The sequence below is a fragment of the Galendromus occidentalis genome, unplaced genomic scaffold, assembly GCF_000255335.2.
Source record: "Galendromus occidentalis unplaced genomic scaffold, Mocc_1.1 scf7180000077357, whole genome shotgun sequence".
Taxonomy (NCBI): domain Eukaryota; kingdom Metazoa; phylum Arthropoda; class Arachnida; order Mesostigmata; family Phytoseiidae; genus Galendromus; species Galendromus occidentalis.
In genome coordinates this window covers 6,801-33,120 of record NW_003805345.1, presented here as the reverse complement: position 1 = coordinate 33,120, position 26,320 = coordinate 6,801, and the positions used below count along the sequence as shown (strand labels likewise).

Genomic DNA, 26,320 nt, shown 5'->3' with positions numbered 1-26,320 from the left:
CTCGTACAACATTGTTCTATTCTTCTTTCGGTCAGATATCTCCATTCATCCTGACACATGTATCGTGTGACACAAATTCACGGGATATCGGAGTCGGACGACGCTAGCGACAATATTATCAAGACAAAAAGTTCCGAAAACGTCAGAGGAGAGATGCCGTGCCACTGTTATCCGCGGTCTCATCGATTTTTGTCTCGTGCATCGTCTGCATGAGCTTGCCTGTCGGCGAAGGCCGGTTCGCGGCGGGAGAAGCGATTGTTCAGCGGAAACTCAGCTCAACATTTTGGTGACAGACTCTGTTTTCGTATTGCTGAAGAGAAATATCGTCACTTTTCGTCTCCGTCCTCTATCTGAAATGCTCGTTCCGAGTATGTATCATTGGAGTCTAGAAGACTTTCCAGCGCGATGGCTCAGCATCTGTTGCAGGCCGATTTCGCTGTCGCTGCGGCAGCTGCATATTTCTAGCAGCGTGCTCGAGTCTGGAGTCCCTGAGGCATGTTGATGGGGGATCGGAAGTGAATGAAATCAGATATTGATCGGAGCAATCGAAACATCCATGAGCGAAGCTTGAATCGAGAGTCAACCAATCCTGAGGGGAATTTCCTTTGTCGGACCGACCTCCCTATCCATCGAAATATCACGCAGTTGAGGTTCCCTGTTGTGGGAATCCCGAATCGATGCACAGAACTCGAGAACGGAGGCTTTCTCTAAATAGCTTCTGCGGAATGATCCGAATCTCTATCACCTGGTCCACATATTTAACAGAACAGGGATCCCCTATTTGCGAGTCTCCAGGGTGAATCGCGATGCAATGAACGTACAGAGGGTGCTTTCGGGCGAGTTCTGAGAAACCGAGTCGGGTTGGATTGGATTTCAATCTGTGTTGCCACGCGACGCCCTATTGTCCGGAGGCTCCGACCGCGAGACCCTTTGAATAATTCGCGAGGGTCTCATGCGACTTCGCCATTCATGCATGGAAAACAATGTGTGCCTTACGCGTCATTGAATCACGCTTGGAAACTATCGCCAAAACCAAGAGGAAACCGCGGCCATAGCCTCATGGAAACGCTCGAGCTGCGAGATGTTCCCCAGCGGCTCGGCACACGAACGACAACTGGGCTCGACGTCTCGCAGGGAGGAGCATCATCGCTAATTCCAAGTCACGTCGATGAGCCCGGAAATTCTCTCTATGAATTTCTCGACCTGGTTTGTGGAATGTTTGAGCGACATCTCGACGATTCTACTGAGGTATTCCGAGTCGCTCCCGGAAAATGTCGCGAGCAATAATCCGATCGGCTCCCTCGGCATGACGAGAATGCATCGGTTCGCTTCTGCACAAGGTATTTTTCTCTCGATACATAAAAGATGCGGAAATCCGATCCTAGAATTTTTTCTATCGGGAATCAGCGCATTCCGCGACGTTGCGTCACCAGAGCCCTCGTGTGAGGCCTCAGGGAACTGACGTCAATGTCTGGAAATGGTTCTGCTGTCCATGTGTGAGTGTGAATACGGTAGACCCTTTGGGAATGTCGGGTTCGAAGACCCTATCGGAAGAGTTCCTCCCGCCTGAGTGGAAGCAATCGAGGAGATGGCGATTAGGTGGATCAGCCTAGGAATATACGGATCGATTTAGTAGGACGCCACACGACGGACACGACCAGAGTCGACGATGGGGAGCGAATTTTCGGAAACGTGGAGTTGCTGGAACTATTGTCCAGCAGTGCAGGCGTGTCTGGGACGACCGACCGGAGTCGGATTCTGCAGAAGATCCGTACTAGAACGTAAGCGGGGAATTTCCAAGAGAACTTTACGGTAACGATAATTCGACACCGGGGAATAATGAGCGGAGTAATCGCCATCTTAGTGGCGGCAAATATTCATGAAGTTCAGGTTTCCGTTGCGGTGGTAGGGAGCCCGGAAAATTTCGGTGAGCGAGATTTCGAGTTTTGCTCGTCGCGGAACATCGTTTTGGAGCACGTTTGGTATGCAACCAAGAGTTTGAACATCGAAGCTTGATGCGTTCGGTCTGTTCATTCGGCGACGATCCCGACGGGCCTGACTTTCATATGCAAATCTGATTCCTCTCTTCTCGTCGCGCTGCTCCTCCCCACACTTTCTGATCGAAGATTAGGCTCTGAGCCATGATCGTCACTCGCCGTTCCGACGCACGTACCTCCGTCTTCCGCCAGGTCCACAACGGGCACTGCCGCGAAAGCGAAGAAGGAAGCGGGTGGGGCCGGGGACAACAATCATTCTGGATCGTTGTCGAGGCATTGACATGGAAATTCGCTGATAGAAGACTGCGGTAACTTATCGGATTCCCCATCGCGAAGCGCGACGAGAAACATTGTTGTCAGGTCAGAGGACGGAACAGGGCCCTAATTAAAAATGTAATATTCCAGACATACTTTGTCGCCAAGTACGTCGGACGACGGATAATTAGAAGAAAAAAAAGATTCAAAAAGAGAGGGGAATGGGTAACTAGGTATCTTCGTGATATTCCTGGGCGGGCTCGACCCACCCGGGGACTGTTTGTTGCCTACAGGCGTTCATGAGCACATTTAGTATTTCTGAGCCCGAGGCGCCTTGGGAACATTCGGGAGGAGCCGGAAACTCGGAATGAGTTGCTCTCACGAATGTGGGGCCTCCATTTTTTTCCGCTCGTCCGATGTATGCGTCTGAATGCCCGCCCGCAGAGCTCGTTTCCAGCGTGACTCGTCCCTAAAAGCTGCCCATCTGCCAGAGCCGAATGTTGGCACGCAGCACGACGCCAAATGTTTACATTTGTCAACAGCGAAAGAATGGAGCTCCTACCGCTGTCGCTTCTGTTGTCTTCGTCGTTGCTCTTGTTGACGATGACATTGTCGCGATTCTTCCGAAATGGATATCCTCCATTCGGAGATTGCACAATAAGTTAAGAAATGTATTTATGAGGACGGCCAGCTGGCTCGCCTGACACCGTCAAACGCCGGATAGCTTTCTTGCCTTCAGCTTCTCAGGTTTTGATTCATCGAAGCAGGCCGGGGACTCTGCTCGACTCTTGACTCGCGCGATATCGCAGAGTTCAGAGTACTCTGAGAAATCCAGACTGACATACGGAGCTCCGCGGGAAACGTCTCGACGCTTTGATTGAACGCTTTAGAGCTTTGCTCGAGGATATCGAAGCGGACCGATTCTTCGATTTTTAGTTTTCCCTCGCAATCTTTTCCTCAAGTCCCGTGTTATTGCAGAGCATGGATAAACTCTCTACTCCCGCGATGGAGAACGGTCTGCTGGTCTATCCTGGCGGGGAATTCCGACGGCACACGATCGAAGAAGCGCGGTCCTTGGCCAGCGTTCACATTACGCAAGGTAAGGGGTGATTATTCATGGTTTGCGGAGATTATGGTTCCGCCGTCTAGATTAGAGGTCTGGGACCAGGGGGTTCAGTCTTTCTGATGAACCGAGACGATGAACAGAGCACGGGAGGTCCTGAGATCTCCCGCTCAACTGAACGTACTCGTCGAGTTCCGCGCAAGAAAATCCACTAGTTCGAGCTCTTTGTTGATTCGACACATGCGCAACCAAAAGTCTTTTCGTCCGAGTTTCCCTGAAGACCCCACAGGGAGAGATGGTTGGAGGAGTCGAAGAAGAAAGAGAGAAAACCAGACCACTGGGATTCAGAGACGCAAAAAGCAAGGAAGCGGATGGATCTCGTTGTCAGAGTTCTCTCTCTAGAGTTCGGCACTTCCATCGGCGCAACCTTGACAAGGGCCCAAGGTTGCTGATTCTTTACTCAAGCAAATTTCTCCCCAGGGATATCGTGGTATGCGGCAGCTTTTCTCCTAATCAACGCAGCTCTTGGCGCCGGTATATTGCATTACCCGTTCTGCTACGCGGAAGCAGGAGGAATCGTGGTCGCCACTGCAGTGCAGATTGTGAGCATTCATCCATAGGTACTGACCATACCGTGCGCTACGTTGTATGGGGGTTAACATATTCTACTACTCGGGAGGATTCCTTCTCGGAGCCAGATGAGTCACCGTTGAATCAATTATCAGAGACTGGAACAAACGTATCTGCGTCCGGGTCCTTTCAGGAAGGAGACCGCAATTCATTGATGGGACCCTATTGCTTCAGTGGGATCATTCGAAAGCGCTGGGATGACTTCTTTTCGTTTTACTATGAATTATATCAAGCAGAGAACAAAACTCTCCCTCGCGCCCTCGTGATTGAAAGCTGAGCGCGGATGAATTTTGGTTAGGATTTATTTATTATCCTTGAATTAGGATTCGGCGAAACTCATATGGAAGACTCAACATCGAATCGATCCTCTAGGTTATGCTCCTGCTGCTGTCTTCAACAATGATCGTTCTTGCGTCCGCGGCTGATCTCGAAGGCGACAATACATACCACGATGTGTTGCGAACCACATGCGGTGTCATGGCACAGAAGGCGGCTGCTCTATCGGTGCTGCTCGCGTGCTATGGCGTTTCGGTCACGTTTATGGTCATCATCGGTGATCAATACGACAGATGTAAGTCTGAGCTCTGACTGCCTCTACGCTCTGGGGATGCAACGCCTGTGGTCGTCGACATTCATCACAACCTTTCCGCCCAGAGATCTCAGCGAGCAGGGCTCTTGCCATGAATTCACGTTGACTCAATCGCATTCCGCGCTGTTGTCATTTCGCTTTCGGTTTTCGCTCCTGTCGAAGCAGAATTTATGAGATGGGGCTCAATTTTCAGTATTCCTCTCGCTCCACGGGAGTCGTTTCTGTGATTCGTTCCATCTCCGTCGGGAGTTCACGATAATGGCGACATCTGTACTATGCATATTACCTCTGTGTTTCTTCAAGAAACTGGATTTCCTCAAATACGCAAGGTAAAATACCGTTTGTTCGCAGCTCAGGATATCGATCCTTCGAATCATTATTGATAGTAATCTACACTGTCTGAAAATCACAGTGTCTGCTCCCTCCTCGTGGAGAAGCACACGGACGAAATTATGACTTTGGGAAATCTGCTGATTGACTGTAGTACTTCGGATAATGGGCTTGTGGCTTCTGGATTCTTCTTAAAGAGAAACGGGCCGTTCCCGGGTCTCCCGCGCTTTATTGTATTAGAGCTGCCAGGCCAGACATTTTACCGTGGTTCTGAGATGCGTTGCGCTTGTTTCCAGTACACTCGGAGTCTTCGTTATGTTCTACCCGGTTCTCCTAACAGCCTTAGCATTCAGCGGAGTTTCGACCTTGGTTGACCGAGAGACTATGGTTCGAGCCGTGGTACCGAAAAACAAGGAGTGAGTGGCAAATATGGCGATCAACTCTGGGGAGTCTTTATCCAGTCTGCTTTATTCTACGTTGCTCGCTGCTCTGAATTAGGATCGATTCCTTTCCACAGCCTCACGGACTTACTCGACTCAGCCATCAAAGTCATTCCAACCGTATGTTTCGCGTACCAAACGCATGAAGTTGTCATACCGATTTACGCGAATCTCGGACGACGGAGCCTCGGCAACATGTCATTGGCCACCGCATTGTGCATGCTGACGCTGTTCGCCGTCTACAGTACGACCGGAGTTCTCGGCTATCTGACATTCGGGGCCGCCGTCCGGCCCGACATCATGCAGAATTTCGATGCGAACTCGCCGTGGGTTCTTCTGGGTCGGTAGCTGGATTTCCTTTTTCGAGTCCTACAATTTCATTTGAGAATTCCGTGCTCGAGCCCTCATACCGGAGAGAGAATGCGACAGGTCATTTTGGAATTCCGCTCCAATACTTCTCCCCTACTACGTTCCAGGAATGGCTGCCTTGATCGTGAAAATGATAGCGACATACCCTCTCTTGGTCGTTTGTGGGGGGAAAATTCTGGAGGATATGTCCCCATGGGCCAGTACGGACTCCAGAAGGATTTTCTTGAACATTTGTTGGTTCTTCTCGACCCTCGTGGCCGCGACCACGATATCGAACCTTGCCGATATCATCGAATACATCGGGGCTCTGGCCTGTGCCAACATCTTTGTCTTTCCGGGTAAGTCCTCCGGGCTTCCACCAGGACCGAGATGACGGAGGCGAATAGGGGAGGTATCAAGAAGTGTATCTAAAACCTGATTGCCATATGCGGACAACCCTCGCGAACATCGAATAAGGGCGCCATTCGGACGCCATTCGCGAATGAGTATCTTGTTTTCCAGGTTGTTGTTTGCTCGGCGCCTCTCTGCAAAGGGAGCGATTCAAAGTGAAAAGGCCCATTCCAGTTTTTCTCTTCGGGCTCGTTCTGGTCCTCATTGGTGAGCCGGAAGCTCTATTCGAACAGAGGAGAGCCTCCTTTGATGCACATGTCTTATCGCAAGATTCGATCGAGGCGCGGCTGCTCATTTGAATCTTCCTTTCCAGGTCTAGCGCTGGCTCTCTTGGTGACCTTACACAAAGTTTTCTCCGAGGACCACTCAGTCGAAACGCTGCTATGCATTCCCCGATCTTAGACGCTGCTGAACAAGTTTGTGATGTACATACATATTAGGAAGCCCTTGTGATAGAGTCCATGCCAAAGCAACTGTGATCAATGAATATATTATTCTATGCGGAAAAATTGAGCGAGCAATGCCGTAGGAAACGCGAACAACTCCCACATCTCGAATTTGATCTCCCTACTTTTTATCCTGCTGCTGAAATAATGTTGTGCCTAGCATCCAGCGCGATCCAATCTTCTAATTATCTGAAGAGGCGAGCCACGACTCTCGCGCGAGTGAAGCTATGAAGGTCGCTCATGGGGAACGAGAGTAGATGAGACGACCTCGCTAATTATTCGGGGAGATCACTGACTGGCAAAGAATGATAATTGACTCACGGAGAACATTGCCATTGTGAACCCACTGCGGTCGGTCCCCCTGCAGCTGGGAATTTTCGTCGTAATTACTAATTACAATCGCTACGTACAAGAATATGATTCCCATGGTCGAAGCACCCACCCGGAAAATTCTAGGAGGACGACGAAGACAGGAGCCGATTCCGATCACAGGACTGAGGAAGGGAATGAGTCTATGGATTCCCGAACGAAGCAAATTCCAAATTCTCATTCGGTTAAAGGTATCCCATATCGCTACTTCATCCGGCGAGGATTCGAACTCGGGTATCTAATGTTCGAACGGTCGTGCGTGACGCGGTTCCTCTGATGTGAGTAGGCCTTTAGTAGCGTCGCGATATTTTCATAAAATAATTTGTCTTGTTGCCTTTGGAATCGTCTTCATTCTACGAAGTTTCGCCGACTCTGCCTCGTTCTCCGGAGAGTTCAGGAGATGCCGGAGCTCGGGGATCGATCGTAGATTCATAGCAAACGCTGACTTGGGAAGTCGGTCAGTTGTTTCTTCTCGAATCTCATCAGAGGCAGCCTCATTCAGTTATATGGTAGATTCATGATCTATTTATCGGTAACCGAGGCGGATGATGCAGGCAGGGCGCTCTGGATCAGAATCTAGAGCTCCTCATCGAGCGATAGTCGTTCGGATGGAAGCGTCCGATAACAATTCTCGGGAGTCCTGCTCGATGGACGATCAAGTTTTTGGATGCACTCGCTGCTGCAATGTATTCGTCCACGTCCGAAGTGAATAACTTTTGACGTGATGGCAGACACGGTGAATGTACGGCTCCGATTACATCATGAGATGTTCGGGCAGGAAACACGACCCAATACCGAGCACTAGGTTTTCTCGAATGGAGAGAGACTCCTCGAAAACGTACGAATACCTCGATATGAATCCGGAAAATCGTGTGCGACGTACGTATAGAGTAAGGAGAACGTTCCGAGATACGAGATCGTTTTGCGAAGCAATGCCTCGCCGCGACGTGGGTATTTCGGGCCGGACGGGAGCATCTGAGCATCGCAATCTTCCGCGGTTTTCCGGTTCCCCCGTCCCGTTGAATTGCTTCTGGAAACGATCGCGCTTACGGCGGAGATCGTCAGCGTCTTCTCACCAAGTATGACGAATTCGGAGGCGATATTACATAAATACTTGCTTACGTCACACCGGGACGCGGCAGCGAATTCGGAATATGGTGTATAGAACGGAGTTTCCTCTGTCGTGATAGCTCCCTCAGAAGGAGACGGCAAGAAACGGAAATGGAGAGCTCGGAAGCGAGTCGGAGTTCTCGGCCCGCTGTTTCTCTCCGAGCTAGGCGTGGAGCTCGGTCCAAGCGTAAATGAGAGCCACTTTCTAAACTTTTGCGCGACTTATTACAACGTCGTTAGCGTGAAATAAGTGAGCGCTCTGTTGCCTTGGCACTCAGAGGTCTCACTATTCCGAATTGCTAGGGAAAAGACGGAAGCACTTAAACTCTCGCCTACGAAATCGCTTCCTTGGATCCCTCCGCATCCTCCTGACTTGATGATTGATGACTGATCATCTGTCACTGTCTTGCCCGGATCGGTGTATCAGACCTGGGATCAGGAACACGGGCTCAATCAAATCGTTCGGGCTCCCAGATTTGCTCCTGAGCGTCAGGAAAATTCATATTCTCAGGAGATTCTTTCCCACAATGTGGAGCGCTTGTGCACCAGTCAGCGCGCGCTCGGGAATGACGATCACATAGAACGATGTGAGTCCGCCGAGATGTTTCCACGGCATCCCGCACTCCGGTGCGCCATGAAGAGAGGTGCAAATCGCGATGCCCAATAATTGTACGAACCTTCCAGGCAGTTGATTTCTTTCGAGCAAGCTCGTGAGGGTTCACCATCTCTCTATTGTATGCAGTCGAGGACGCGAACCCACGGCACATTTCTGCGCTCGGGTCACATCCAGGGGTCGCGAATCTTTCCTGATGACTGATGAGTGATGAGTCATCAGTGATGACAGTTGTAGTGCTTTGGAGAGACGAACGAATTCGGTTTGAGGATCGATACTTGCTATTCGGACTCACTGCTGCGTCTTTGTCGGTCAAAACTTGTCCAATCACGAGCGAATGAGTTGGTATGAGCGCGGACATATAGTAGTTTCTGGAGGGTGCTACCTAGGCTGTCATGGGAATCTCCATGAATCTTCCGAGACAGCAAGTTCCCGCGCGGCCCATGATCCAGATACCCCTTGCTCCATTGCCTGCTTGAGGCTCGATGAATCGGCACCGTCTCAAATCCTAGAACAGTTGATGAAAACCTCGGAAAATCTCGATTTCCACAAGGGAGGAAATCGTCTCATGATTTTGCAAGGCTCAAATATTCCCCCATCATGGGTACACACAAGTGATTTCAGGTGATTCCGACCGTCACACAATGAAGAGGTCGGAGGCACACCTTGCGGTCAAATCGAGAAGACGTCGATCCACTTTATAAATCGATTTTTTTTTAAACCCATTGTATGTCGGGCTCGGCTCGAGCGCCGCCGTCGATCGATCTGACAAAGGTCGAGAATCTATCTCGCGCGAGCGTGATCGAATGAGAACTTAAAGTCGACGTTTTGCTCCGAGCTCTGTGAGCATTTAAGAGCACGCTGCCCCACGGTCGGGCACAAGTTATTAGGTCAATCGCTCTCAGTTTCGATAGTCACGAGTGACAGCGCAGCCCACGAGAGAAGCCCCGGGAAACAGAATGTTTCCGAGGCGGACCAAAGTATTCTCGATCGACCCCGAAGGTACCGATCCCCAGACTTTGTCCGATAGGGTCTTCCGACTCCTGTGCTACTCCCAAGGCTTGAAATGTGGTCATGGCCCCCGGAGATGGCTGGAGGTATCTGTGACGACCTTCAAGATTCTTACACTTGGAGCAGCACTGATCGCGGTGCCAGTGGACGTATCAACCAAGTGGCGTTCCCGAATCAAGGAACAAATCAGCCTGACGGAATTCACGGCATCCCTGCTTCCGGCTATGTTGACTCTCGTCTCAATGGATGTACACTATGTTTTCAGCCGTTACGGCCGCAGAATAGAGGCCCTCCTCGACAAAAACGGTCGGAGCTTCGGGGACGTGATACTCCCTACCATGAGTGCGATTCCGTACATCGTAGAGAGTAGCCGCTTCGTGCTTTCACAGAATTCAGTCCTGCGAGCCTTGAGTCAGGTCATCTTCGCGTTCTTCAAGATTTCTCTGACAGCTTTCAAAGTAATTTACCTCGATATCATCAACAACATAGCAAAAGACTCCGAAAAGTTGAAACTTCATTCAGAGAATTCGAATTCTCCCCTCGAGGAGCACGTCGCGAGGAAATGGGAACTCAGGGACTCCGTCCGGGAATGCAATTTTTTTTTCAGCAGAACGGTCGCCGGACTCTACGTGCAGACTTTCTTCGTCGTACTGTCGCTTTTCCGAAATCTTTTCGCCATTGAAAGTGACATGATAGCGTTTTCCCTTATTTCGACCAACTTGGCCGCTTTCATCCTAACATACCTTCAACTAGCGAATCGGTGCTCTCTCGTAGAGAGCCAGAGCCTCGAGACCGAGCGTCTGGTACTGACACGCTTCCTGCGGTGTCGCACCGGTGAGTGTTGCAGAGCAGATATTGTGGGTGTCTTTCGGTTCCGCGAGGAATGGGACACCTTGCGAGTCGGTTGCTTCAGCCACAACGATAAAAATTTCTGGAAGTTTCTATCAACTCTAATTACCGGTGTCGCTGTTGTGCTGCAATTCGACTACAGAGTCGTCAGATCTATCACAAATTTGGCGGTTTGAATGGTGCAAGATCCTGATGAGGAGAAGATTCATGTGGATTAAATCCTCGAGGCCTTCTTCTCGACTCTCGCTCTCAGGATTTCGCTCGAGATTTTCGACGGCTTTGGGCTATCAGCAATCGGCTGCGATAGAGCGATCTCTTTCCTCATGACTCATGACTCATGACCCATGAAAATCCGCGAAAGGTTTTTAGACCAATCCGGACTTCGGCTAATCGACAGTTTCGATTCCTTCATCAGGCATCGATTTTCCTGGCGAAAACTATTCATCGCCGTCTTCATGAATCCCTCGCCAGAAGAAAACTAAGCGGCTCGTTCTGTACTCGCTCGAACACCTCCATCGGATACCTTGCGGCAAATGAATCCGCGGAATCTATCGCTTTCAGACTTTTTTTCCATCTAATTGCAACCGGCTCGATGGACTCGCTCGAGGCCACGCCCGAACTTTCTAGCGACGGTCGATTGTGAGAATCTTCATCTGAGGAACTTCAACTTGCGACGAGCAGCGGAACCAATGATTCCAACGAACGAGCTGCTCAGAGACTCCATTAGCACGAATGACTGACAGTTCAGCTCTGAATGAGTCTCGCAGCCTATCCCTAACGAGTTCATGTTCTGAGTACGAATAAAGCTTCAGCGTCGATCGGCGCGGCGCCAAGGGTGTCGCTCTAATCCGCTACTCGGTAGCCCTCACTCATTCCTTGGCTCTCGTATTTAAGATACACCTTCGGAGATGCGGCTGACCACTCTGATTTCCACATAGAACCGCAGAGAGTATAAAGCTTGATAATGAGTGGGAAACTTGTGTTGTGCCTCGTCGTTTCCGCGTCAGTCTTCTATGGATCAGAATGTTTTGAGGATACGAACAACGGTGCCGACCAGACGAACACTCTTCAACATGGTGATAGACCTGGTGATCCGCACAACAATATTCCGATGTCAACGCCGGTCGATGTTGACACCGAGAACGATGACGATTTCTCCGATGGTTTCCTCGAGGGCAGTGGACACGGTGGGGTCGCCGTGCGAACGGTGATTCCCGCGGATAGCGAGCGATATGACATGACGGTATCGAAGTTCTCACCCGGTGTGAAAATTGACACAATAACGACTCACAATCCTGGCACGCAGGCTGTGACAACTTACGACGTGAGTAAATACATGGCGAATGCGGTCGTAAAACTCGCTCTGATGTTTGTGAAATTTATCACGTCGCCCGAAGCCGTGCACTCGTTCTTCAACGACCCCATCGATGTCGAGAAGCTTCCCTTGACGTCCCAACTCGATCTCGCTTGGGCCAAGTTGTTCTTCCGAAGTCTGAATACAGAGAGCTTTCGGTGTCTCGAGAGATTCTCTTGCCAGTTCCCGCATCAGGCGATCAAGTACCTAGATGCCCTCGAGGGAATGTGGAACATGATCGAGGGAATCGACACCGACGGCTATGCCGAACATCTCCGCAAAACCATCGCATCCATCAGAGCAGCCTCGAAATACGGTCATCTCAGAAGCTTCAAGATGTGCGAGATGAAATTCCCGTGCAAATGTGGAAATAAGCTTTGTTTCTGAAAGTTGAAGACATTATTCGTTTCGTGAGGGCAGAGAAATAAAAGAGAAAACTTATGTACTCCCTAAGCAAATTGAACTCATTGGGGCTGGCGTTCCAGGTTGTGCACAGTCGAGTGAGGTTTGAACAAACAAGCCCAGAGATCTGAGATAAAGATGAGTGTTTGCTCTTAGACTTACAGTCGGTACCGTCGATGCTCACGGTCGACATGTACGACGTCAGACAAAGTTCTCTCATTTCAAGTCTCGGCTAGAGGATTGGGATCATTCGTGATCCGAGATTCGCTCAACGGTTGATTACCGCTAGTCGCGACAAGGACCAAGAGACCGCAGGATCCTCATGGACAGGCTTCCCAAGGGATTCGTAGCTGAAGCTCTGCTTCGCATCAATTTGTATCCATCAATCAAAGACTAATGAGAAGATGCTTGACGCTCTCTCTGCAGCCGAAACTAACACAGGTGTTTGCCGTGAGAGCAGCTCATCCCGCTTTCATAGAGCTCTGGATTCCGTGAGTTGGGTGAGCCCCGGACCGCGGATCGCGAATCCAATCTTCGGGGAGTCGAATGTGGTTTCGGAGAAAAGAGGGTTGTTTTGAGGCGGGGGCTGCGGTCACAATCATCATGAGAATCAAGCAGCGCGTGACATTCAGACCTGGGAGGATGACTCATTCTAATTCCTCCAACATGAGATTCCCGTGCCGCACAGACATACAGTTTTGGAGGGACAAACTTTGCGAGAAACTGAAATTGTGCAATATCGCTACGAACTAAGGGACAGAAGGATACGGATTCAAACACACTTACACAAGTAGCGCCTCCACTGAGCTTGGCGCTCGATGGCCACTGTTCTCCTGCCTGCGTCGCAATCGATTGCTGATGCGCAATCCCTCAAAGCGTAGCCATTGGATTATCCCCCCCCCCCTACTATAATCGTCCCCCCCTTTATAATCGGCTAGTGTCTGCAACAAAAATTATCATCAAACATCATGGCTTTTCTTCATGATGATCAACTGCGTGCTCTTTCCATACCACAAGTTTCCGCCTCAACCACCGTATGAGTCTCCACTGATAATCTTCCGAAAACGCTCTACTTTAGCGCGTGTCGCGGCTCCGAGAGTGTTCCCACAGTGACGTCATTCCTGCGTATCAGCCATTTGAACTCAGCGGCGCTCGGGGTGGACCCGCGCCGAGTGATAACCACGCAATTATTCCGGGGTGTCTTCGTGTTCTCTGTGTTTGTATTCTACCTATGTTCTGTGTGTCTGTTCCCCACCCAAAGTGAACCGATGCGTTATTATCATAGATCACCTAGATTCCACCTAGAATCACCTAGATTTCAGATGTCGGATACTTCATAGCTTAGCTGTGTGGCTCTGTGCATTCGACATGCTCCCGATTGCTGCGCGTACGAGGGCAGCCTTCCGATCCCAAACTCCATCAGCCTCGGCAGACTCGGGACCGTCTGACGACGAGTCATCAGAGAATACTGACAGCGACTTCGATCCCGGAACCGCCCGGAAGCGTCGGCGGTAACGAGCAATGGCCAAAGGTCGCAGAGAAGAGACTGCGGATCAGCGAATTGTTCATCATCGAACTAATTCCTTACACCATGCAGCTCATCGGGTAACCAGTGCATGGTATCTTCGGTTCGGGCCGCGCTGGGTGACCGACTTCCAGAGATGCATTATTTGGCGCTCATGATTTTGATATGTTCGAATCGTGCTGCAAGGCATTCCGAGCCAGAACGAAAGAAGGAGCACTCATCGGTTTTCCGGGATTGTTGCGATGTCAATGGTGAAGTATGAATCAAATAGCCTTACCGTGTAGAGCCACCGCCTTCCGCCACCTTTTCGGAAAGACATCGCTCATTCTGTCCGGATATTTGAATAGCGAATGGCCTGTGATCCGGTTCCATAGGAAGCTCAGAGCTAAATTATCGGTGGCAAACCGTGCGCCAGCAGCGCACCGATCGAGCGCTAGGTGCGCTCGGAGGGCGCGCCGAACGCTGGTCCTGATATGAACTGTTAACTGTAAGAAAACACGAGCCTCGGGGCCTCTATAGGGGGAGGTCTGTGGCGCGATACCGTGTTCGGTCCCGGGGAATCAGTCAAAGTGCCAAATATCGACCTCTGTTTCGGTCAGTGCAACACACGCCCATCCAGACCCGACTTACGAGGCGAGAGATCGATAGCCGATTATTCCGCCGAACGGTGAGCCTCGCTGTTCTCACGGAGGGGGGAGATGAGCGGACATTCTGTTTCCAGAGGAAGATGGGCGCTTGGCGGTCCCCAAACCATGCGACGGGAAGTCCAGGAACTCTCGCTGATCCCGAAGATTCCTAGAGAGGGTTCCGCAAGAGCCGCAACCTTAGGCTCAGCCAACTGCTCCGAGTTTTCATCGTATTGTATGACGCGTATCGAGCCTTTCCCGGGATCGCTCGAGTCAATCCCCACAGTGGCGGAAGATTTGTGGGACTCGATGTTCATCTCAACTCGATGGTTGGGTTGAAGATGATGAACCATATCGAATCAAATCGAGCAAGGGTAAGCCTTACCCGAGCGTTTCCATGCAAGCTGCAGCTTTCCTCGGAATCCTCACGGAGGGGATCAATCAAGGCATCCAAAGAGGAGCGGATAGAGGGGCATGTTGCAGCACGTCGGCTCCCGTTCCATCTTTGACAAAAAACGTCACCGCTTGCAAGCGGTAATGCAGGGGGATTTCCCTCTGCTTCCTGTCCCGGAGGAAGCGAATGGACAGGGAAAGTTTGTTCATCTTCTTTACTCTAGCCAGGGTATGACCTCAATCTTTTTAAGAGCCTGAAAAGCACGTTCAACCACCCCCATCTCTCAACGGTACTACCGATCGAGGTCATTAATTGCGAAGAGTCAGTTTTCGCCTGAGCTGCCTGCCATAGGCTCAATATAAAACAATAATCAGATTTCGCTCCCTTCTCGACTACATAAATACCATATATGTTGGTTTATACGCTGGTTTAACTTCCCCCGGGATATCAAAGATTGCTTCAACGATCCGAACCCTCTTCGCTTCATCGAAAACTTTGCGTGACAAGGCGGCACCTCAAATTACCAAGATGTGTCTACGGATCAGTCGCATGCGACATCGATGTCCGCGGTCAATTCTACCCAATCTCTCGGAATGAGGGAGAGCCTGTCCACGATTCGATCGGCCAGATCTGTCGTTATTTTTCAACACTCCCTCGACTGAATTTCCGTCCTCTGGGCGTGGGGAATATGATCTCTCCTTGACGCGTCGAGGTAGGCTTTCCGCCGAGCTATCCCTCAGGCTCCCGGTAAGGAAACCTCATCGGAGACCCCTACCCCCTTCACTTCAAGCAGACTGGACTGGTGTGTCAGAAAGCGGGTAATACAAGCTACCTACCTACCAATGTGCGCGACTATACAGCACACTGTGTACGCGCTGATCCGAGCCATCATGAAGCTGAACCGTAGCCATAAACTATGTATGGACTCTCAGGATATCTTCGGAGCGTAGCTGACCTGTCCTGTCCAAGAACCCCCTTGGGTGTTCAGTTTAGCCTTGAGAGTGAGGAACTCCTGGACCGAACTCCCAATGGCCGGAACGGACCTACCTACTCATGCGGCTGTATTGACTACCCGCACGAGATGATATCAAACATGCGCTGCGCAACTGTTGAGGCCTCCGGGACAAGCTCATTCGCGACCGCAAGGGGCCCCGTTTCACTCTCGGCCGAGGTCGACAATCAATATGGACCGAGGAGCATGCCCTTGCGAAAACGAATCAGCCCAACCCCCGCATGCCTTGGATGAGGATACGCAGTTCCTTAAAAGCGTCGTTGGCTCTAAATTCAATCTGAGCCGCAAATCCCGGAGATTTCGAATCACGTAGAGAGGAGAGAGACTGCCCCGGGCCAGCCCGAGGAATTGACTCACATGAAGAGTGATTCTCTCCGAAATAAGGTTGCTTCCACAGTTCACCATTCCCTCCAAGCGAAAGCCATTTCTGATTCCCCAGGCCTCGACGAGAAGGGCTCGGTTGGCCGACTTCCGTGCCATAGCCGTCAGCTTCGCCTCTGGCAGTCAAAGCAAAAGATTCGTGAATTCCCCAGGAGAGTCCGACCGCCTGTCTCGTAATCGCTCTGTTTCGGCGAGGAGAGATATCTTGGGCGAGAGTAACTCAGTGCATGTTGAGAGGCATCGCGCAATTACTATCACTATTATTATTATTATTATCATTATTATTATTATCATTATACGCCATCAGATACTACTTATGTGAGTACCTTGAAGTGAATTACTTTTTTACCGTTACCCGCAGGAAGTACGGCGCTCCACTCCGCGAACGAGCGGGAACCGACAGTTGCGAATCTCGAATCACTTACATAAACGTCATTGTCATTACGTAGAAGCTTTCAGCTGCGTCAGTGGCAATCTACGTTCGCCAGAGAGGATGCTAGGGCTCTCGACTGACAAAAACGCCGACGACAAAAAAAGCGCTTGCAGCATCCGGCCTCGAGAACAACAGATCCTGAAACCTTATTCCAGGCAGGGCGGATGTTGCTTCCCCGCCATCCTCCGCTCACGTCGAGTGGACAACAAAGAGCAAGAGCTGTGTCTGCTGACGGAAACGTCTTGATTCAATTCTTCGAGCACGTCTTTCGCTGGGAGACGACAGGAATTTAGATACCCGAGTCATTTCTCGTGGAAACTGGACGCAGAGGGACTAGGGTGGATTCCCAGTCGGACGAGTCTGTCTGAATTCGGACAAATGAGGAGAGTTTCAGCGGACTAATTGTACTGCTCAATTCCCTCTGCAAATCATCATTAGGCTCAATCTCTCGAATTCTCAAGCTCTCCCTTCCGCAGGATGCAAGTGTGGCAGATTAGCCCGGAGCCTTCCGCGACGGACATCCCATATTGTTCCTACGGCAAAAGCGAAGCATCGAAGGTTCAAACAAAGGACGCGAGTAGTATAACACGTATTTTCGCCGCACGCGGAATGCTCGTCTTGGTCACTCGTTCAATGATAACAATGTCGACCCCGGCAGTGTTCTCGACCCCTCACGGGGATCAGGAGCCGAAATCCGAGGAAATTCAGATTCTGCCTCATCTTAGCAGGCGCCCCGAGTTGGTGAGGTGTGGTGTTATGTGACCAGGGCGGTTGCAAGGAGCATTTTTCATACGGAACATTAGAGAGTGATCCAATGCGATTTTTAGGCCTCTCAGAAAACGCTAGGGCCTCTTAACGGAGCGGGGTAATGTATGGATCGCGGAAGACAACAGAGTTCACGAACCTACCTAATCCTTCTGGCTTGATCGATGTCCTTGAAGGTTCCTTCCGTTCCTCAGCTGGACTGGACTCCCGTGCGGAGCTGAGTCGTCTCTTTCAGAAATTGATGAATGGCGTGTTGGGTTCCCTTTCATGAAGAAAAAAACCCTCGGGGTCTCCGTCGCTGACCGACGTCCTTCAGGGAAATGCGTCGCGAGACCAAGGTGGAGTTCTGTCACGGATTCGATGACAAAGGCTTCACCATTATCGAGGAGAGAGGAGCCGTCGCATAGACGAATAGCTGCGTGTTTTTGTCACGCGTATTGACGGTCGTCGCGGGGCCTCGTTCAGACTCCACCTCTGGTAACTGAGGTCAATATGTATGCTCATTCACGACAATACTCAATAGCTCAGTATTCAAAGAAAGCTGCTATCGTCGCCTGGCTTGGAAATACGGTTGGTGAGAGGAGACATGGCTCGAGAGCGAGTCTCTCTTGCCTAGGAGTCGAACCTTCCGAGGAAGAGTTCGATGTTTTCCGTCATCCAATCGAAGGTCAAGACTGATATAATAATTCTTGTAACGTATTCACGACCGAATATTTCTCGGGTAGACTCCTCGGGGAATTGACTTCTTTTTGCGGTCTCCTTGAGATAGAGCCACCGCAGGTGAATCTGAAAACGTTTCTCGTCTGCGACCTCTCACAGTTATAAGTGAGCCGGTGACGTCATCCGAATGGCTGTATCTGTGAAACTCCCTTCAGGGTGACTTCCGGAGTCTTGCGATAAGAACTCGAGAGCGTTCATGTCAAACGGAATTAGATTATTCGACAGAACCATCCTCGCGTACACCAGAACGTTATTCTTCAATCGGGAATCAACTCATGGCGGTCGCATGATGCCTCGACTTATTTGTAATCCGCATCTTGAGCAAGGCTTTACTTTCACTGCATTGCAGCTGACCTTGTCATCAATTGGATACCATCATGGATGCTAAGCATCATCTCATCCGGATGTTGGTCCTGGCTGCTGCCAATTGGCTTCCCAAGTCCATCCAAGCAAATTAGGCGGCTGGGCGAGGTTCCCCGAGAGGCCCGCGGTCGAAGTCCTTCCAATCTCGTGACCCGTTTGGCGGGGACTTCGCGCGACTCTTTAGGCAAGAAAGTCCCCCCACACGGAGCTCCATTTCGATAGCACTCGCTCCAAGGCGTCCAGAATCAGGAAATGTCTCAATCCGATCTCCAAAATGACTTTCGTATCGACTCTGCTTGAGATTACCCCTCGGGGTTTCCTCGCAGATGTGTTTCAAAGGTTGTGACTTCCGGGAAGGCTGATCGGGGGAAGAGAGGTGGAAGAACTCATCCGAGCTTCATGAGGAATGTTGTACTTTAGACATCGCTTTCCACAGTATTATCAATAATGTCTCTCTGTCAATACTCGGTCAGGGAGCACGGTGATCGTCAGCAAGGAACCATATGTGGCAGCGTGAACATCATTCCCTCAAGCACGAAGAGCTTGGAGATGCCTCACTTCAAAGTTCAGCCCCGAGAGGATCGGGCTCGTATTTCGAATCATCCCAGACGTGCCGGTACGATGGCCGAGTGCTTAGCGCTAGCTGCGTGTCGACTACGACATCTCATTACAGTGCATTGAACGCTGCTTCAACTAGATGATTCCTTCTCGCGGGAAGAGGTCTGCAAAGGGGGTGGCGGTCCCCGAAGCCTGTGGAAAGGTTCGGATGCCTGCACCGATGCAACTCGGTAATATTCGCTTGGAGAATAATTCTCCGTAGCGTTAAGCGGGGAAGTAAAACATTATCACATGCCAAGCGTCCTCCGAGCGTACAATTCGGAATTCGAAGTCATGTGTCTCTTCTCTCAACGGGTGGACGCAAATGGAGCTACAGCAGGGCGTGGTGGGTTCTCGGATGAGGATGCGAGGTTCAGCTAGAGACACTCGATAATCTGCGACTGATTGAAATTTTATACCTCAAGACCGTTCATTGTAATGTAATGCTCGACAGTGAATATGTAGGATAGATAAACCATGCACAGTGAGCGCCCACGGCTCATTCTGATCGACGCTAGTGGACATCGGATCGCTCTCAGGGAGGGGGGCTGCGTTTGTGACATCTGATTCTTGTGACTATCACCAGAAATATAACAGCGCTCCCTAATCCGATTAAGGTATTCGATAGGAGGGTTCATTAGGTATTAACTCCCGAGAGTGCTTCCGAGAGCAAAACTCGATCAAAACCTTGCCCTCTTTCTATCGGAATCGGCCCGCTTATCGTGGTAGAGTACAAAAGCAAGGCTTAACCCGGCTGCAATGTTCTCGAAATAATTTGGACATTCCTCAAGCACGTCGGATCGAGCCGAGAACAAAGCACGGCTCCAGCCATCGAACAGCATTCATTCGAAATCCGAAATCCAATCCGAGGAGTGTTCCCGAGCCCAGCTTGAGCTTCCCAACAGGCCGGCATCCTACTCACGAATGCGGAATCGCTTGCGGCCCACACAGAAGTGTCCGGCATCCTCAACACGGCTTACTTAATCGATATAAACGGATCCTGAGCTGATCCTATTGAGAGTTCTCCCGGCGTATGGGGAAATCGCCGAATTCTAATTGAATTTCTTCTCTCCTCGATTTCTCGAAATTTCTAGACCGTGCGTTCTCCCGACTTCGGTTTCGATCGAATGAGTCCGATGTATTAAAATTTCTCCGGATGCATATCTTTAGCCCATTCCTTGGAGAGATGAGATGGAAATCATAGAGACGCTTTTCGCCGAAGAGGAAAGATCGACGAGGTATTCCTCGGTACTCCCGCCTCCGTTCCCGTAGCGCCAGCCTAGAGCTCGAGCCCGCGCCAAGACTTGAGCTGAACGAATCCGCGCGACTTCAGATGTCGAGCTGAGTCCCAAAAAAAAAAAAATAAGAGCAAATGTACCCAGGAGGATCAGGACCGAGTACCTGCATATTTTTCCGGCAGCAGGGATCGAACCCACACCGCCTCCCCCTGAGCTGAGTCCCAGAGCATACGGAGGGATCCAGATTTATGACTTTTCCTTCAATGTGCCGCGCCGCCGCCGGTAGATCTTACTTAGTCGAGATGTCTTGTGACAAGATGACCAATGTCGGAGATCCCGTAAAGGACGACTCTCATGAAGGAACGTTGCGAGCATGGTTTTCGCGCGTGAATGATATCTAGGATGGTGCCAGTGTGGCTTGAGGGTCGGCGCCCCCGCCCACCCAACCGCCGCGTGCTGCAACGTACCTCTCCGAGGAGCCGCACAGGCTGGAATACCCAAATGAAATATCGAATCCGGCTCGGCTACTCTCAAGAGCCTCTATTATCCCATCGCGATTGGTACGTCCTTCTTGACCGCTAATTCCCGAGCTCCCCAAAACCGTGTCTCTTGACGAGCCCGTGGGACAACTCTCATCGGATGCACAAACCCTGCATCCCCTCTGGTGGAACTTGAAGACCAGGATGGAAACCGTTGTTCTCAGCTCAATGAATTCGCAATTGATATTCTCCCCAGGCTGCGACTCGGAGCGGAGGGATGATTGAAGAGTCTGAAGGTCCGAGAGTCACGTGCAGATTTGCATAGCCACCTTTTTCCGAGCGGGGAAGTGGCTTCTTCTTTCTGGGAACCGAAGTCACGCCATAGTCGCCATCCTCGTGACACAAGTTCCGGAGGGGATTTCGTGAGCCTGGGTCGACCTAGTTCCTTCAGTTTAATTCCCACGCCACAGGCCAGTGAGGCTCGTCGGGAGAGAATTTATTGCGTCGATAGAGGACTTCGAGAAACGAATCATTTGATATACCTGTATGTACACCACTCTCAGCAGGATTTCAGGGTCACTCCTTCCTTTCGGGATCGACTGCGGGTTGAGATCTCTCGAAGCCTCAGTCAAGGATGACTCGTCGTACGGCTCATCCGGCCATTAGGGTCGATTTCCCACACTTTTAGGTCCAACCGCTCATCAGATAATCAATTTCAGACGCCATGCAATTCTCGAAGAAAATACGACTCCAACTGCTATAACATCACGACAGATCAATCCGTGGCAGCTGGAGAAGCCCACCATTCATCAATAGACCCAGAGTGTGAAGGAGAATCCTCGTGCATTCCCTATACCGATGCGACTTTTCCCCCGAGCCTCAGCTTCGCCCTCGGTGTCGTGATTAGCATCCGGTTTCGAGCCGACGGCGTCGATCCTTCGAGCTTTCTTCGATCGACGGGAGAAGGTCGGCTACGTTCCAGGGGGAGATACGGTATGCAAGAACTCTACGCCGGCACCGTGCACAGAAGAGTGCCCAGGGTCAGGACATACATAGCAGCTCCGAGGACCCCATTCCGAATCCATTAACAAGATTGCTGCGTAGGCAGGATCGAAGCGTGTCGAGAGACCTCACCATAGAAAGTCTACGATACCTGACCAAACCCTTTCACCGCCAGTCGTACCCTAGCCTCGAAGTGCGGAGGAGCGTGAGCAATCGTTGAGATTCCAAGAGTCCATCCCGATTCCTCACGGGAAAGCCTCGATGCGGAGCGTAGCTCTCATGTGTCGTCCCTGCTCGGCTCTGCTCTCCTATACCCGTCTTCCGGGGAAATTCCGTGGCGAATGGCTAGCTAGGACCGCTCAGAATCCCCGAAAAACACTGTTTTCATGGGCGAATTGAGATGCTTCGATGGGAGCAGGGGCAGTCGGGCCGCAGGTCTTGAAAATAATATAGCACATGCACGGCAGATGCTCAGTCTTCAACATATCGGCTTAGGCGGCCCCGCTGTCCCGACACGAGCGGGACTTGGCTGACCTAACTCGCAGAATGCTTGCTCCCCTTGGCTGCCACAAGAATCCGGCCACGCTCTATCCGTCTCTCTCGATCTGCTCGGTCATCGGCTTCGTCTTCTTTCCGCAGAGGGGCTTCTCGTTGGAGTCATTCAGGAATTTCTCGAGGCTCGCGTAGGCTTCGTAGAAGCTTGTACCCGAGCACAACACGGGTTTTGAGTCCATCCCCCTGCAGACACGCACAATAGGCGCGAGAATGTCACCTTCTCGGGACGATCAATTAGGGGAAGAACGATAAGCTGCGCGACATCATTCGTGTCCGCGTAGTCTGCGCAGCGAAGACAGCGGGGAATGTCTGGAATGCTACCCTCTTGGATTTCTACTCTCCTCTCGTAGATTGCCGGGATCCGACTCCATTGGCACTGAGGTCAGTGAAACCCGATAGGTCCCGCGCACCTCCATGCGAGGATTAGCAGCCCTCTCCCTCTATCCCGCCATCTTCGAACGTCGACTGGACCGACGTGACTTCGACAAACAGGACAGCTCATTCTGGAGCGCGTCAGCTCGAGAACTCAGGCTAATTGACACGGCGCAATCCCTCACCTAATTGGGAAACCCGTATGCGACGATCTTGCTGTCGAAGCAATGCAGCCGATCGTGCTTTCGCAAGTCATTTGAGCCAGCGACATGCGAGGGCCGTCGATGATTAACGGCGCGTATATTCACGTACATTCATATATCTCCCCCTGGCGTTTCCTCCCGGGACCTTAGACGAGCGGCTCGGTTGTCCCAGAAACCCTTGCTCCAATCAACTGTCGGAACGGGCCGCTTGGCCACCGACTTGATTGTTCAGAAACCATTATTGCCAGTACTCAGGACGGCGAACACGTGGCTACTCTTCGCGCTTCTCCGTCACTAGTCACGACCGACGGTTTCCGCTGGATCAAACGATTTTTTCGCAAATCCAGTTCCGGATTCATGGAGCCCTCTCGCGCGCATCCTCGTTTTTGAATGGTTTTGAGAGAATGTTAGCTGACGTGTTTTCGCTCGCGGCTTGTTTGCCCGAGACCGCTGGAAACGAGTGTTGTCGTTTCTGGGCCTCCGGAAGCAGTTATGTAGAGACCATGTCAGAAATATGATGGCCGGTAACGGTCGACGAAGATGGCCCCTTTGTTTACGCTTGCTCGCATTAGACCGTTCGTCTAAAGCACAATGTGCGTTCTCTGTTTTAGATGTCACACCCGTCGAGGGCCGATCACGTGGAACCATGATTGTCATTATATTCTTTGCCCGAATCTGTCGGAGCTCGCGCAACCCCAATACATTTCCAATTAGTTACTGCCATCCGATCCGATTCTACGGTGTGGAGTGGAGTCATAACCGTACTCTCCGATACGGCCGTGTCTATTCGCTCGATAACCGATGTCGAAGCATCCAATCGGAAAGAACTTACCGGGAGAGTGGATCGCTGAAACTCGCATGTGTTCCAATGGCGGGAATGGCTGAGATCCAAGATTGGAATACGAGAATTCACAGCAGACCTCACATGGCGGACCTGCAGCTGCGGGTCGCCTTAAATCCCACGGCCGACTTCTCTCCCTTGAGGAATTTCTTCCCGGATGACTTTCCGAGGACCAATAATCAACATATCGGAAGATCGGGATTCTGTGAATTTTGCACACTGGGTCGACCGTCGTCCGTCACGACCGAGGGCGAGCGAGGAACTTTATGGCTCGGGAACCTTCGATGTCTTTGATTGGAATCGAATGGTTTTTGAACTATATAAATACCGAGAATATTCCAATACAAGCCCGGGCTTCTATTATTCCAAAACCCTCTGCGGAGGGGCTTCTATTACAGGTGAGCTCCTCATGATTCTACGCGCACTTGTGCAATGACGGTGATTACGAAGAAGAGACTTCGGAAAGCTGGGTTTTCCGTGACCTCTGAAACTCGAGGTATGTTCTGGAACAAAGCTTCTCGGAAATCTGTTCCGATTCCCCATAAGGGGCTCCTGTCCGAAACGGGCTACTATTGCACTGGAATATCTACGGTTAGACGAAGAATAATGCCGAAAATGAATTTTCAGTCATCCGTGCACTCATCAGGCTCGATGGTGCTGAAGAGAGCGCCTATCGCATTTCCCCGGATCAGATGTTTCTCGAAATAATCGATATGGCAAACCTGCCCCAGTACGCAGTGTAAGTTGTTCGCAGCATAGGAGGATCCGGAGCTAATTTCGACTCTCAAGGAACCGGTGTCGACCATCCCACTCGAGCAAACTCCAGTTGGAGTAACGAATCGGAAATCGTGCGGGGACGATCATGGTCTACCCATAAGAGATAGAACTTTTTGCTCGATTTTGTGATTGAGATCATTATCAGACCGAGTTATCGTATGATCTCATTACGGAACAGCCCGGCTGCCCAGAGGCAAAAATAGCTCACTAATGCATTAATAAATTGGGAGATATCGAGGCAAACAAATCTCCGCCGGAACGGCACGACGGCGTGCCGACGCCGGCAGCCAGCTCTGGGAATCTGTGATGCCAGACCTAATGGACGGAGTGTATTATATCACAGGCCAGCGTTTCGGTCGCGAACTCTTCGGTTTCAAGCATTCGTCAATGGAAAAGTTGGAAGCCGAGCTCTGAAAGCCGGGGGCATACACATAACGATTCGGTGTTGGAAAATCTCGAATATTCCGTACGAGCGTGGCTCGCGAGTCTTCAACAAAGGGAAGCTTCTCGGACCTCGGACTAGGCTCTGGTAGCGGTTCTGGAATATTATTTAGCTCCGACATCATTTCGTTAAAGGCCTCCTCGATTCGTTGCCGACGAGAGGAGCGACGCTGACTGCCAGGCGGCTGCTGTTAGAGGGGCACATGTCTACTACATGGTGTTAATCGCCGCTATCAATAATTAATACCTTTCGAGGGTGTGGTCGAGCGTCTTTGCTGAAGAGGAACGGTCTAATGAAGTGTTTCAGGGACTAGTCGTTGGGTAAGAAAATTATCACGAGGTAGGATAAGGCTCCTGACCACGTAGAAGGGTCTCATGGATATTCCGCCGTATCGCTGCGAAACATGTTTTCGGGAGCAAGAATTCGTCGCGATGCGTTCCATAATCTCTGGTGAAGCCTGCACTGGGGAAGATTGTTCCTAACGACTCACTGACCCGATCGTTCTATCCACCCTAGTGAATCCAAAGGTCGCCCTCAGGTGTTTTTCATCTTAGTCCTCGAACGCTAGATATTGACAGTCTATTTCTGATGCCTTGCAGCTTCTCCCATCCAACGAGCGCAGCGCTCTCGTCTGCTTGAATGGAAGGGGAATTCCGTGGTTCCTATCATTCAATTCAGGTGGGCATATTCGGATTCCGCTTACGTGGCTTGGGGCAACTCTGACAGCTATGACACGGGCAAAGATGAGTGACCTTGTCTCCGATGAATCAATCCTCGAGCTCCGTTAGATCACTTGCTATAAGCTAACGTTCAACACATCCACCGTCAAGCTGGAGCTCGAGCCACCTACGGGGGCCGATCATGGCTCAACTTTCCGCTCATCCTCGTGTAGTATAGAAGATTTCGGTGAGGAGAATTCTTCCCACTGAAAAAAGTTTCCGCGTTAAATTCATGGTGGTGCCGTAGACTCTATGTCTGCCGTTTTTTTTAGCAGCGAGGCGCTAAGCGAGCTTTATCGATGCGAATTGCATGAGGTACTGTACATACTCTAACGTTTCGGGCCGAGGGAAATTTCCCAGCTAGCGCGCCTTTCGCAGAGAAAATTCAATTCCGCTCCAATCTTGAGCGCGCAAGTGCTTTTCGTCGCTCGATCCTTGAACGATCGCAATCCGCAGAGGTGAAGCGTGGATAAACGGGAGGAAAATCATTCACGATCGTGGGAACAGGGAGTGAGTGGTACAGTTGGCAAACATGTGAAGTGGGATAGCGAAGTTGTCATCTTGAGCTATGCATTCGATGGCCGACGGATAAAACGAGACCTCACAATCCTTTTTACGTTGACACGCTTCCAACGTGACCCACTTCCGGTGGCGGAGGC

General features: G+C 50.9%; 1 protein-coding gene across 1 annotated transcript; it reads left to right on the top strand.

Moving 5' to 3' along the window:
• The first annotated feature begins 3,245 nt into the window (after positions 1-3,245).
• Positions 3,246-6,545, top strand: LOC100897922 (putative sodium-coupled neutral amino acid transporter 7). Its single transcript, XM_029111143.1, has 9 exons — positions 3,246-3,351; positions 3,796-3,917; positions 4,318-4,516; positions 4,728-4,863; positions 5,161-5,248; positions 5,380-5,644; positions 5,781-6,011; positions 6,175-6,270; positions 6,377-6,545. Exons 1-9 carry the CDS (start codon positions 3,258-3,260, stop codon positions 6,463-6,465), a joined length of 1,320 nt encoding a protein of 439 aa, XP_028966976.1. The 5' UTR covers positions 3,246-3,257; the 3' UTR covers positions 6,466-6,545.
• The last annotated feature ends 19,775 nt before the right edge of the window (positions 6,546-26,320 follow it).